Source organism: Lagopus muta, chromosome 28 (genome assembly GCF_023343835.1).
Source record: "Lagopus muta isolate bLagMut1 chromosome 28, bLagMut1 primary, whole genome shotgun sequence".
Lineage (NCBI taxonomy): Eukaryota > Metazoa > Chordata > Aves > Galliformes > Phasianidae > Lagopus > Lagopus muta.
Genome location: NC_064460.1, coordinates 2,091,907 through 2,105,146, shown reverse-complemented (window position 1 = coordinate 2,105,146; position 13,240 = coordinate 2,091,907). Strand labels below are relative to the sequence as shown.

General features: G+C 65.1%; 1 protein-coding gene across 1 annotated transcript in view; it reads right to left on the bottom strand.

Moving 5' to 3' along the window:
* Window positions 1–3,302: 3,302 nt before the first annotated feature.
* Window positions 3,303–13,240, bottom strand: part of R3HDM2 (R3H domain containing 2) — a 31,677-nt gene continuing 21,739 nt past the window's right edge. Inside the window, 15 exon segments of the mRNA XM_048928402.1 lie at window positions 3,303–3,908; window positions 5,149–5,233; window positions 5,495–5,595; window positions 5,683–5,827; window positions 5,949–6,101; window positions 6,103–6,119; window positions 6,550–6,650; window positions 6,866–7,020; window positions 7,267–7,502; window positions 7,944–8,070; window positions 8,844–9,080; window positions 9,516–9,605; window positions 10,023–10,207; window positions 10,688–10,920; window positions 12,741–12,772. Coding sequence (XP_048784359.1) covers window positions 3,562–3,908; window positions 5,149–5,233; window positions 5,495–5,595; window positions 5,683–5,827; window positions 5,949–6,101; window positions 6,103–6,119; window positions 6,550–6,650; window positions 6,866–7,020; window positions 7,267–7,502; window positions 7,944–8,070; window positions 8,844–9,080; window positions 9,516–9,605; window positions 10,023–10,207; window positions 10,688–10,920; window positions 12,741–12,772 — 2,244 coding nt within the window. The 3' untranslated portion in view covers window positions 3,303–3,561.

Here is a 13,240-nt window from a genome sequence, read left to right as displayed (position 1 = left end):
CGATGGCGGCTCGGCTTTGGGTTTGCGGTGGAAAAGTTCCTTCAGCCGCTGCAGCTGCGGGGGGCGGAGCGGGGAGCGCACGGCTGCCTGGGGGGGGAGCGACGGCCCGCCGCCCTGCCGCCCCCCCGGGACCTGGGAGCCGCGGCGCTGGGTGCCGACCCGAAGCTGCCGTGGGATCCCGGGGGGTGAAGCGGGGCCCCCATCCCGGCTCGGGACCCCCCGGCCCTCTGGGCGCCCCCCCCCCCCCCCCATTTACCCGGCTCTTGGCGGCCCCCCCCCGCAGCGCGGCGGCTCCGGCACGTCCTTCTCCGTCATCTGTGAGGGAGCGCAGCACCCAGCACCCATTGAACGCAGCACCCAGCACCCATTGCTCAGCACCCAGCACCCATTGGACACAGCACCCATTGCTCAGGCACCCATTGCTCAGCACCCAGCACCCATTGAATGCAGCACCCAGCACCCATTGCTCAGCACCCATTGAACACAGCACCCAGCACCATTGAGTGCAGCACCAGCATCCCATTGAATGCAGCACCCAGCACCCATTGAGCACAGCACCCAGCACCCATTGAATGCAGCACCCAGCACCCATGAGCACAGCACCCAGCACCCATTGAATGCAGCACCCAGCACCCATTGAGCGCAAGCACCCATTGAACACAGCACCCATTGAGCACAGCACCCCAGCACCCATTGCTCAGCACCCAGCACCCATTGAACGCCAGCACCCAGCACCCATTGAATGCAGCACCCAGCACCCATTGAATGCAGCACCCCAGCACCCATTGGACACAGCACCCATTGCTCAGCACCCAGCACCCATTGAGCGCAGCACCCAGCACCCATCGAACACTGCACCCAGCACCCATTGAGCGCAGCACCCAGCACCCATTGAGTGCAGCACCCATTGCTCAGCACCCAGCACCCATGAATGCAGCAACCCATTGCTCAGCACCCATTGCTCAGCACCCAGCACCCATTGAATGCAGCACCCAGCACCCATTGCTCAGCACCCATTGAACACAGCACCCAGCACCCACTTGAGCACAGCACCAGCACCCATTGAATGCAGCACCCAGCACCCATTGGACACAGCACCCATTGCTCAGCACCCAGCACCCATTGAATGCAGCACCCAGCCACCCATTGAGCGCAGCACCCCAGCACCCATTGAGCACAGCACCCAGCACCCATTGAATGCAGCACCCATTGCTCAGCACCCAGCACCCATTGAATGCAGTACCCAGCACCCATTGCTCAGCACCCATTGGACACAGCACCCATTGCTCAGCACCCAGCACCCATTGAACACAGCACCCAGCACCCATTGCTCAGCACCCATTGAACGCAGTGCTCAGCACCCAATGCACAGCACCCAGTTGAACACATTGCACAGCACCCATTGCTCAGCACCCACTGAATACATTGCAACACCCAGCAACCCACTGACCCATCACCCACTGCCTATTGCTCACCCAGCACCCACTGACTACTGCCAGCACCCATTGCTCAGCACCCACCGACCATTGCTCAGCATCCAGCACCCCATTGTCCAGCACCCATTGCCTCTTGCTCAGCACCCAGCAGCCATTGCTCAGCACTCCATTTCCCAGCACCCATTGCCCATTGCCCAGCACCCATTGCCTCTTGATCAGCACCCAGCAGCCATTGCTCAGCACCCATTGCCCATTGCACCCAGCACCCATTGCTCGGCACCCATTGCTCAGCACCCTTGCCCAGCACCCATTGCTCAGCACCCATTGCCCATTGCACCCAGCACCCTTGCTCGGCACCCATTGCCCAGCACCCATTGCTCAGCAACCCATTGCCCATTGCACACAGCGCCCATTGCTCAGCACCCATTGCTCAGCACCCATTGCCCATTGCACACAGCACCCATTGCCCCAGCACCCATTGCTCAGCACCCATTGCTCAGCACCCATTGCCCAATGCTCAGCACCCATTGCTCAGCACCCATTGCCCATTTGCTCAGCACCATTGCCCATTGCACACAGCACCCATTGCTCAGCACCCATTGCACAGCACCCATTGCCCAGCACCCATTGCCCAGCACCCACTGAGCGCAGCCCAGCACCCACCATCCATCGCCCAGCACAGCACCCATCACCGCTGTCCCCCGCAGAGCTGTGGGTGCTGGCACTGCGCTGCAGACGCTGTGACCCCCACCATCACCACCTCCCACCCCGTACAGCTGCAGACCCCCCCCCCCCCCACCCCCACCGATACCGAGGGGGGGCCGAGCTGCTCCCGTTGCCCCAAACCCCCCCAGCCGGGCAGCAGTTTTTGATACCCCCCAATCCACCACCCCCCCCAACGTGACCAATGAAAGGGACGGCGATGGGGGGCAGCAGCCCCATTTAAGGGCTCTGTGGGTCCCAGGCCTCCCGGCTTTGCAGCACGGGTGGGACGGGGACCGGGGGGGGGTGGGGGACTCACGCAGGCACTATACACCGCACGCAAGAGCTCACGTCCAACGGCGACCCCCCCCCAGGAGGAGCGGGCGATGTGGGGGCCCCTGGCTGAGCCCCCGGCCCCCCGAGCTGGGGCTGCCCCAGGGCCGCGGCGAGCGGATTGACAGCGGGAGCGGCAACCGACAGCTGGGCGCGGAGGGGGCTGACGCCGAGAAAATTGGAGCCCACGGGGAGGGCGGGGGGGGGCATCGCCGGCTATTTGGGGTCGCGGTTTGCCGGGCGTCCACGGCGGGCGGGCCGCCCCCCTCCGGCACGGGGCCAGCGGCTCGGGTGGCTCCCGGCTCCCGCGCCGTCGTCGGGCGAAGGCGTCGGACGCTCCCCGCAGCCGGGAGGGGGGGAAACGGGGGCGGCTGTGGGTCGCGGGGTCTCGGGGCCGCGCTCGAGACGCGAACCCGACCGCCGTGCTTTGCTCTGGGGACGCGCCGCCCTCGGGCCGCCGTCGGTGCCGGGCGGTGGGTCGGGGGTCGGGCCCCCGCGGGCGTCGTTCCTTCTCCCTTCTGGGCCGGGAGGACGCGGCGCTGGCCCGCAGCTCCGGGCTCCCCTCGGTCTCCACGGCTGCGAGAACCCGCGGCTCCCGGGGCTGCGAACACCCGGGGGGGACGAGCGGCCTCCCCTCCCCGCGGGCCGAACCGCGCGCCGTTCCTTTGGGCGGCAGCCGCTGCCTCACCTGGAAGCAGAACGGACCCGACCCCCCCAAACCCCCTTCCAGCAACGCAACGGGAGAGCAGCATTAAAACGATGGACAAGTTTTCATTTCATATTCAAAAACAACCCCGCCCCAAAGAAAACAAAAAGAAAAACCGTCCAACCCCCCCCCCCCCCAAAAAAAAGAATAGTCCGATTAAATAAAATGTGCAGTGAACATACCAACCAACCAACACCTGTATGTGCAGCTCAACACAGTGCTCAACAAAACAGAGACACGGGGGGGCGGCAACGGGCAGCACTCCAAAAAAACCAACGAAAACCCCCAGAGAAATCAATGCGTCTCTTATTTCTGTCCATATAAATATATCCGGGAGGGGGGGGGAGGCGGAGGGGCGCCCGCAGCCCGGAGCCCGGCGCAGCCCTACTGCGAGCTGGCGCGCTCCAGCACCCGCAGGTCGTAGTTCTTTTTGGCCACGCGCAGCTTGAAGCGGCTCAGCGAGTTGTTGAGGCGGAGCGAAGCGCTCTGAGCCGCCGACGGGCTGGGGAACACGGCCACGATGGTGTATAAGGCAGCGAGGTCGGCGTGCCGGCCGTTTTCCGGAGTCCCCGTGCCGTCCCCGGAGCCGCCGCCGCCGTCGCGTCGCCCCTGAGTCTCTTTGAGCCACTGGATCTTGGCGCCGGCCATGGCGAGCTGCGTGAACAGTTTGTCCGCCTCCGTCCGCGTGATGCCCTCGGGGAGGTCCGTCACCTCCAGCACCCGGCCCAGCACTGCGGGAAGCGCCCATCGGCTGCCGATCAGCTGCGCCCGGCCACGGCTCCGCTCCGGCCCTCAAACCACCCTGCGGGGGCCGCGTCCCCCACCTCCGTCCCCACCTCCATCCCATCCCCTCCCCACCTCCGTCCCCCCCTCATCCCCATTCCATCTCCATTCCCCTCCCCACCTACGCTCCCACTTCTATTCCCATCCCCTTTCCCACCCCCACCCCATCCCATCCTCATTCCTATTTCCATTCCTATCACCATCCCCATCTCCATCCCATCCCATCCCATCCCATCCCATCCCACCTCCATCCCATCCCATCCATCCCATCCCCACCCCACCCCCGTCCCATCCCATCCCACCTCCATCCCCATCCCACCTCCATCCCCACCTCCATCCCATCCCATCCCATCCCATCCCATCCCATCTCCATCTCCATCTCCATCTCCATCTCCATCTCCATCTCCATCTCCATCTCCATCTCCATCTCCATTTCCATCCCATCTCCATCCCATCCCATCCCATCCCATCCCACCTCCATCCCCATCCCCATTCCTATTCCCATTCCTATCACCATCCCCATCTCCATCCCATCCCCACCTCCATCCCCATCCCATCCCATCCCACCCCATCTCCATCCCATCCATCCCATCCCATCCCATCCCATCCCATCCCCATCTCCATCTCCATCCCATCCCATCCCACCCCATCTCCATCCCATCCATCCCATCCCATCCCATCCCCACCTCCATCCCCATCCCCATTCCACCCCCCCTTCACACCCCATCCCTTCCCAGCCCCATTCCTCCCCATTCCCCCCCCACACACCAGCACTCCATGCCCATTCCCCCCCTCACCCCCTTTGCTCTCAGCCCCTTGATGTGGGGCTTTCCCCACTCCCCCACCCCCAAGGAGGAGGAACGCCGCTGCCTGGGCCGGCTGCTGGTACCCAAACCCTCGGACGCCTCCTGGCTCCGGCCCCGGCCCCAGGCTCAGGCTGGATTCTTTGCTAATATTAACCTGGCACGTAAGGAACACGGCAGCTGCACGGAGGGGGGTGGGGGGGCAGCCGAGAGCTGCTCTTAAAGGGCCGTGCCAGCGACCAGGACAAACCCGGAGCCCCCGGAGCCCCGAGCGCTGCCTGCTCCGGAGCCGCGGGACGCTGGGGGGCAGCGGCGGCCCTGGGGCCGTCAGGGGGGCTGTGCGGTGCGGAGGGCTGGGCAGGGCTGCCCAAGGAAGGTCACTTGCCTACGTCGCTCGTCCCCAGGTCGGTGGACGCTGACTTGAGGGCCTGTCTCTTGCTCCGGTTGCCGTGTTTCATGCCGCTCTGTCCCTTGGTGAAACAAAAAACGGCAGCGTCAGGAGGAACCGCGGCCTCGCGGTGCGGCATCGGGTCCTGGGGGGGGGGGGGGGAGGGGGCGACGACGAGGCGCTGCGCCGGAACCGGTGCCCCCAGCTGGAAGTGGCGGAGCCTGGGACAAAGCCCAGCTCCAGGAGCTGCCACAGCCAGGGCCGAGGCGCCACTTCATCCCGCGGGCAAAGCCGGCGGCAGCGGCAGCAGCGCGGGCCGGGCGCCGGGGGGGTCGCGCTCTACCTGGTGCGCGCCGTAGTTGGGCTGGTTGTGGAGCAGCGGCGGGGGGCAGATGGACAGGTTGTACTGCAGCGGCTGGCCCAGCAGCGAGTAACGCCCGTCACCTGGAGGCCAGGAGGAGAGGTGTGCAGCCGTGCGGAGGGACGGCAGGCAAAGAGCAGCCCTGCGGCTCCCAGCCCTTCCCCTTTTACCTTGCGTTGGGCCCACGGGCCGGGGGAACTGCGTGAGGACGGGGAGGGGGCTGAGCCCCGTGCAGACGCTGTTCAGGTTGGTGACGGGCGACGGCGTCGGGGACTGGGTGGGGGACGTGATGGGGCTGCTCAGCTGGGTGCCGGCCTGGGGGACGCGGAGGGTCAGGCGCCCCCGGGGCTCGCGACCACCCGCCCCTCAGCCCGCCCCTCCTCCCAGCCCAGCCGCTCCCGAAAGCCGGCCGCCTTCCTGCCGCTCCTCCCCATACCTGAGCGCCGCCGTCCGGGTTGTACAGCTCTCCCGGCTTCTGCCCCCGCTGCTCCAGGCTGTAGTACTTACAGTGGCTCCACTGCACCACGGGGGCGTTCTGGGGGGGCTGGGGGCCATTGGGGACGTTCAGCTGCATCACCACCACGCCGGGGGCCCGACGGGGAAACCCCTGGGGACAGAGGACGGCAGCGGTGCCCCCAGCTCCGCACGGCGCGGCCGCTCGGCCGTGGAAGAAGCGGCAGCGACCGCAACGGCGCGCTCCTCCTGCGCCATAACCCCTCCTGCGCCGCCCGCGGGGCGCACAGCTCCCTCCGCTCTCCCGGTTCGCCCCGAGGCGACGATTTGCGCCCGCCTCCCCGCGGCGCCGCCACCAGAGGGAGCCCGCAGCGCACGGCGGCTCCCAGCGCCGCTCCCGCCCCGCCCGCCGGGCTGCGGGGACGCCGAGCGCGGGGCGGCCCGGAGCGGAGCCGCTTTGCCGCATCCCGGTGATTCGCGGAGCGCTGCGCGATGCGCCGAGGAAACGCGCCGCCCGGCGGCAGCCCCCGATCTCCCCTCCGCCCCGACGCCGATCCGAGCAGCCGAGCCGCGGCGCCTCGCACCTGAATACGGCTGCTGCATCTGCGACGGGCTGCAGGGCGAGGGAGACTGCGGCATCTGGTACTGCTCCGAGCCGGGCGGCTGCAGGAACCCCACCGAAGGGCTGTGAAACAGAACGCGCTCTGCTGAGCTGCTGGGGGGGGGGGGAGAAGCGGCAGCCGCAGCCCCTGCACAACGCACAGGGGGGGCGACACCGGGGGAGCCCGGGAGGCTCTGCAGGGCAGCCCGGGGAAGACAAGCTCCAGAGCAGCCCAGCATCCCCAGCGCGTCCCCCACCCCCAGCGGCTGCGGGACCCGGACGCAGCGAGAAGCTCCTACCTGGTGCCGTTCTGCTGGGCGGTTGGGATGACGCTGTAGTAGATGGGCACGCCGCCGGTCTGAAGCCCCCCCTGGACAGACTGGCTGGCCGGCACCAGCACCGGCTGCTGGAAGGGCTGCTGGACCACGCTCTGCGACTCGTTGGCCACGGGAACCTGTGCAGGGAGGAGAGGAGCGGCCCTGTGGAACCAGAGGCGAGGATGGAGCCGCCCACAGAAGCTTAAAGAGACACCGGGATCAGAGGGCAGCCAGAACACGGAGCGCAGGGAGCAGCGGCTCTCAGCCCTTCCTCAGCAGAGCCCCCACAGCTCAAACGCATCCCCAGCACAACCTGCGCCTCCGCCGCCGCCCCACAACGGCGAGGGCTGTGGGGCTGAGGCCACCCCCACCCCGATGCCCACCTGGTACGAAGGCAGAGGAGTGTACTGCACCACCAGGCCTTGCATCTGGCCCCCCATGCCGCTCCTCTGGCTGCTGAGGAGGCTCGGCGGCTGCGGCTGCTGCACCCCCATCACGCTCTGCATTTGGCCCCCCATGCTGCTCCTCTGGCTGTTGAGGAGCCCGGGTGACTGCGGCTGCTGCACCCCCATCACGCCTTGGTACGTCTGCTGCTGGTTGGACATCATGGGCTGTAAACCTGTCGGAGTGAGGATGAAATGGAACGGCTTCCCAGCCGGCCACAACGGATGAATCGAGGTGTGAGCCTGCTTTGGCCCCTTCAGATAAAAGGATTCCCTCGTGGAAGGTGTAAAAAGGCCCAAAAGAAGCTGCTGGCAGCACGCTGCAAACTCAGGGGAAAGGCAGAGAGCCAGCTTTTGCAGCCGGGTCACATTTCAACCCTCCTTTGTGCAGCAAGGAGCCAGAGAGCGGCACCTCGGGACGTGGAGGCACAGCTGTGCCCAGGAGATCCGTGGAAGCCAACAGAGAGGAAGGGAAGGGGAAGGGGAAGGGGAAGGAGAAGGGGAAGGGGAAGGGGAAGGGGAAGGGGAAGGGGAAGGGGAAGGGGAAGGGGAAGGGGAAGGGGAAGGGGAAGGGGAAGGGGAAGGGCCCTGCCGCCTGCTGCCTCCCCTCCCCTTACCGGGCTGCTGGGCTTGCTGGGGGAGCTGCTGCGTGCGCTGAGAGCTGTAGGCCACTGGGTGACTGAGAGATCGGTATTGCTGGCTGGAGTTCGGGTACTGCCCAGGAGGGTAGTAAGAAACCTGAATCTAGCAAAACCAAGACAAGGCGGTGATAAGAACTCAAGAAGCGGCATCGAGAAATCCGGACCCTCCAGGCTCCTCCAGGACCACCGCTCTCTGCAGCCTGCAGCTGAAGGAAACCCAGCAGGGCTTCGGCTCTGGGCAGAGGAGAGATGCCCAGGGAAGCACAGCGCCCCGCTGCTCCCAGCCTCACCCCCAGCGCTGCAGTGCAAAGAACAGCGGGTGCAGCTCTCACCACAGCCCACCTATGGGTCCCACCCCCCACCCGTGGGTCCCACCCCCCACCTATGGGTCCCACTCCCCACCTATGGGTCCCACCCCTCACCTATGGGTCCCACCCCCCACCTATGGGTCCCACTCCCCACCTATGGGTCCCACCCCTCACCTATGGGTCCCACCCCCCACCTATGGGTCCCACCCCCCACCTATGGGTCCCACCCCCATCCCAGTGGTCACAGTGCCCCACAGAACCCAAAAGAGAGCTCAGGGCTGTCAGCCCTCCATCTGCTCACTGCCCCACTTCCACTACAAGCCAGGACCGGCCGAGGGCTCCCCACAGATCGGCCCTGTGACGTGGGAGCAGAAATCGTACCAGGAGACAGACGCGTCTCCTAAGAGCACACGTGTGCCCAGCACTCTGACTTCTGTCTCACTCCATCACAAATGAGCAGCAGAAAAAGGGCAGCCTCTCCCCAGCAGCAAACCGTCCTCCCCAGCAGCCCCCTGCCCTGCAGATCTGGGTTGAGCTCCTCGTCCCCTCCTGCCTTGCGGCTCCTTACTTGCTGGGGAGGCTGAATGTAGCCCTGGGGCTGCAGCACCTGCTGCGTGGGGACCGTGTGCCCTGAGGCCGAGTAGTTGGAGGTGGGAATGGGCTGCCCGGGGGTCGCCATGATGAATCCCGCCTGCTGAGGGTGCTGGGAGATGAGGGATGGCTGGAACATCGAAGGATCCGGTGCTTCCGTCGAGCCCTGCCGGCTGAGGCTGATCTGCCCAAAGGGGCTGCTGAGTTCGTCAGCCTGCAGTGGGGACAAGCGAGAGGAGTGGGGGAGGACGGCGCGCGGGACGCAGCGAGGGAACGCGGCTGTGCTGAGCGCTCCTTGCCACGGCTCTGCCACTGATGGAGAGCGCCCTGCAGGATTGGAGCCGGAAGCTCAGCAGGCGACGCGCAGCCCTGCGCAGCCCCGGCCCGGATCTGCGTCCTGCAGGGCGCTGTGCCACGGGGCGCCGCTCCCGAAAGACAACAGGGGCTGAGCGCGGACTGCAGCGTGGCTGTGGCCTCTGAGAGCAGCCTTGGGCACCACGGCCTCCAGCATCCACGGCAGCACAGGGCCTCCCCGAATCCTAAACCCAGTGCGCGGCGCGTGCGACACCCCCGAGCAGCAGAAGCTCATAGACACAAACAGCGCACGAGGACAACAGAGGCAGCGCACGAGAGTAAATGGGGTTTATACCATGTTGTACTGCTGGGGTGGAGAGACTGGCAAGAGGACTTGGGGGCAGGAGCTTGGAGAATACTGAACGGGCTGCAGCGCCGGGACCGGCTGAGACCAGCAGAGGAGGGAGCAGAGGACGTGGGTTGGGGTGGGGAAAGGTGAGGAGGAAGGAAGGGCGGGAGGAAGGAGAGAAAGAAGGAACAACAAGGTTAGTCACCAGAGCCCACCGCAAACACACAGAGGTGGCGCTGCAGGGGGCTGGAAAGCATGGAGAGCAGAGCGGGGCAGCGTCTGCTCCTCGGGAAGGGCACCTGCATGTGGCAGCCCATGAAGCAGGCCGTGCCTGGCACGAATGGTGACAAATCTGCTAAGGGTGGCAACGGCCCCAGATCCATTTCCTCCAGACAACCTCTGTCTCTCCCTCTCCCGTTCCACCGCCCCCCCGTGCGCGGCATCGACCCCGGTTCTCTCTGCACCCCCACGGGAGCCTGGCCCTGCCTGCACCTCCGCCGAGCAGCGGCTCACCTGAGACATCATGTGGCTGCTCATGGCTGGCTGCTGCTGGGCGGCGGGGGGGAGGCCGGGGGGCTGCGGCGGGGGCTGCTGGGGAGGCGGCGGCTGAGGCTGCTGGGACGCGCAGGGAAGGAGGCCGCGGGTGGGCTGTGATGAAGGGGGTTGGCTGCACGCCTCGGGGGCACCGAGAACCAGGCCTTGAATGGAAAAGAGCATAAAGAAAGCAGACGGGCAGTCAGTCAGTTTATCCCCATCCTGGTACCCAGCGGCCCCGAGCGAAGCTTCCCGGTCTGTGTGAACCGGAGGCACCGAGCGCCGCACCGCAGCCGACCGACCCCCAGCTCAGCGATGCAGGCGTAGCTGCTCCCCAGGTGTAACTGCCCCACAGGTGTAGCTGCTCATTGCCCCCCAGGTATAACTGCCCCCCAGCTGTAGCTGCCTCCCAGGCGTAGCTGCCCCCTAGATGTAGCTGCCCCCTCAGTGTAGCTGCCCCCCAGGTGTAACTGCCCCCAGGTATAACTGCCCCCCAGGTGTAGCTGCCCCCCAGTTGTAGCTGCCCCCAGGTATAACTGCCCCCAGCTGTAGCTGCCCCCCAGTTGTAGCTGCCCCCCAGCTGTAGCTGCCCCCCAGGCATAGCTGCCCCCCAGCAGTAGGTGGGCAGGGACACAGCTGGGTACCTGCCCGAGGCGCCCTGCTGGCAGCGCCGCCTTTGCTGCTCCCGATGCTGTCGCCCCGCGTCAGGATGGAGATGCCGCTGAAGCTGCTGGCTTTGGTGACGGGCGGCCGCAGGCTGCGGATGGAGCCGTCTGAGTCCGTGCTGCTCCACGGCCGAGGCTCCAGCGACTTCATCTCGCTCTCCGTGCTGCTCTGGCGGCTGCCCGAGGCCCGGTTCAAAGCGTCCCGGTTGCCCCTGCGCAAAGAGGGCTGAGTGGGACAACAGCCCCAGGGCGAGGAGCGGGAGCAGGACCCGCGTGTGCTGCACCCAGCCGTCGCTCCGTGATGCAGCACGTGGCACCAGGACAGTAATCAGAGACGGGGAACCAACAGCCCGGGTCGCTGCTTCCTTGCCAAGACCCACAGCTGCCGCCTCCATGCTGGTTCCCAGCCCTTTCCTCTGGCCTGGAAAAGGCTCAGAGCACAACCCCTTGCTGAAGCCTTCCTGTCCCACAGCACTGAGCTTCACGGAGGCGACAAGGTGACCAACGTCCTGCAAAACTGCTTTCTGCCCAGTTGAGTGCCACGACATCACTGTGCTCCCATCGCCCTCCTCAATCTCCAGCCAGGTCTGCCTGGAACGAGATTCCGGAGCGCTGGCAAATCTCCCCAAGCAGTAAACCTGGCTCACCAGCCCAGCTAAGGAACATCACTGGTTTATAGCGGGTTCCTGGACCCTCTGAGGAGGAGGTGATGAAGGCAACAACGGAAGAGATGCCATGCTGGAGGCTGGGCCTGGCCGCTGCTCCAAGCAGCCGTGGAGAGAAGACAGGCTGAGAAGGGACATCCAGGCTGACATCCAGGGCTGCTGGGCGCACAGAAGCCAAAGAGAGCAGCTCTCCTGGCCGAGCAACCAGCGCAGCTCCTAACAGCTGAAGGGAGCGACTGCGCAGCCCCGCAAACCGCAGGGCTGTCAGAGGTGTCGCTGCTGATCTGTCGGGCTCTCCTCAGCCTAAACCTGAGAGCTGGGGGCACCGTTTGGGCCACGCTGTGCCTTCTGTCCAGCTCAGCTGCAGACTCTGCTTCCCTCGGAATCTCTCCAGCTGATTGCTGTAACGACGGCTCTGCTCCCTCTCGTGCCCCTCCTGAAGCCCATCACATCCTGCTCCTGTGTGCCAGCACAGCTCTGCAACCACATCGGTGCTGGCAGAAGGCTGGTGAGCAATGGAGGCAGCTGTGTTTGCTCCGAGGGCTGGGCTCTGCCACCAAGGCATCAGCTCCAAGCACAACCCCTGAGGAGCCCCAGTCCTCTGCACAGCTCGGTCTGCCTCTGCCTGCAGCTCAAAGCGACCCAGGGAGAGGGACGGCCTCCCTGTCCCCACACTGGGAAGCACGAAGGGAGGAGGTTAAGAAGCTCTTCAGGGCACAACAGCCAGAAAAGCTCCCATTGCAGCGCTGGCTGCAGGTGCTGGGTGACTTCTGCTGTATCTGCACAGCAGAACTGAAGGCCACAGCAGCGCCGGAGGCGCAGCTCCACTCAGCAGCCCTGTGTCTGTGCTCAGGACGCCTGATTTCCCACCACAGCTTCCTTCCAAGTGCAGGCAGAGCCGAAGCAAAGCTGCTCCTGCACAAACTTAAACCAGGGACGACTCCAGCCCTCCTGGATGCTGACCCTGCCACCGTCACAGCAGAGCTTCTCCCACCCAGAGGGACACAAAGCGCAGGACGGTTGGAAAACTGCCCAAATCCTCTGGCTTCCCCTCTCCTTTCTGCCATTCCTGCTGCCCATCATCCCGCTTTCATTGATGAATGGGCCAAAAAAAGGACTCAGAAATCGATGCTGTGAAAAACACCTCAGGAACTTCACAAAGCAGCCACACATGGGGCAAAGCTCCTCAGCAGGACAACGCATAAAATAAATCACAGAGAGTGCCTAAAAATCTGCCTCCATTTCTGAGAGCCAGAAGAAAAACCTTCTTTGGAGATTGTGCCAGTTAACATCAGAGGAAAAGCACCATGGCAGAGTCATGCAGTGCTCTGCAGAGAGGTAAGGAAGCGTGTGCCGCATGTACTGACCTGCTGTCGGTGAGAAATCCGTTCTGGCCAGTCTGGAAACATGGGAAAGACAGGAGACGGGAAGGAAAGAAAAGGGAGACTTAATAACTTCGAAAGCAACAAACCCCAGGCTACTTCAAAGCAAAGAGGAGCAAAGCACTAACAGTATGGGATTCAGCCGTGTTGTGCATGAGTCGGATGGTCACTCGGGAGCTCCTGCCGAGCCTCTCGTGCTCCTGCCCCGCTTGGCTCTGCATCCAACCCCCAGGAGCTTTGCCAGCACCCCTGATGCTGAGATCTGCCCTGGCTCTTCGAATCTCAGCCCTAAGCTCTCTGTCTCGGTGCCCTGAAGCAGCATCAAGGCTGCTCGCTTAGCGGCACAACCGGGACCGGACACAGAAGGGTCCTCGCTTGGGAAATGCAGGCAGCCATCGGAGCCACCAGAAAAGGGAGAGGGGCTCCAGCTCTGCCCAGCGCCCCGTGGCAGCCATCACTGCCCTGCAGGCCGGCCGCTGAGCGCT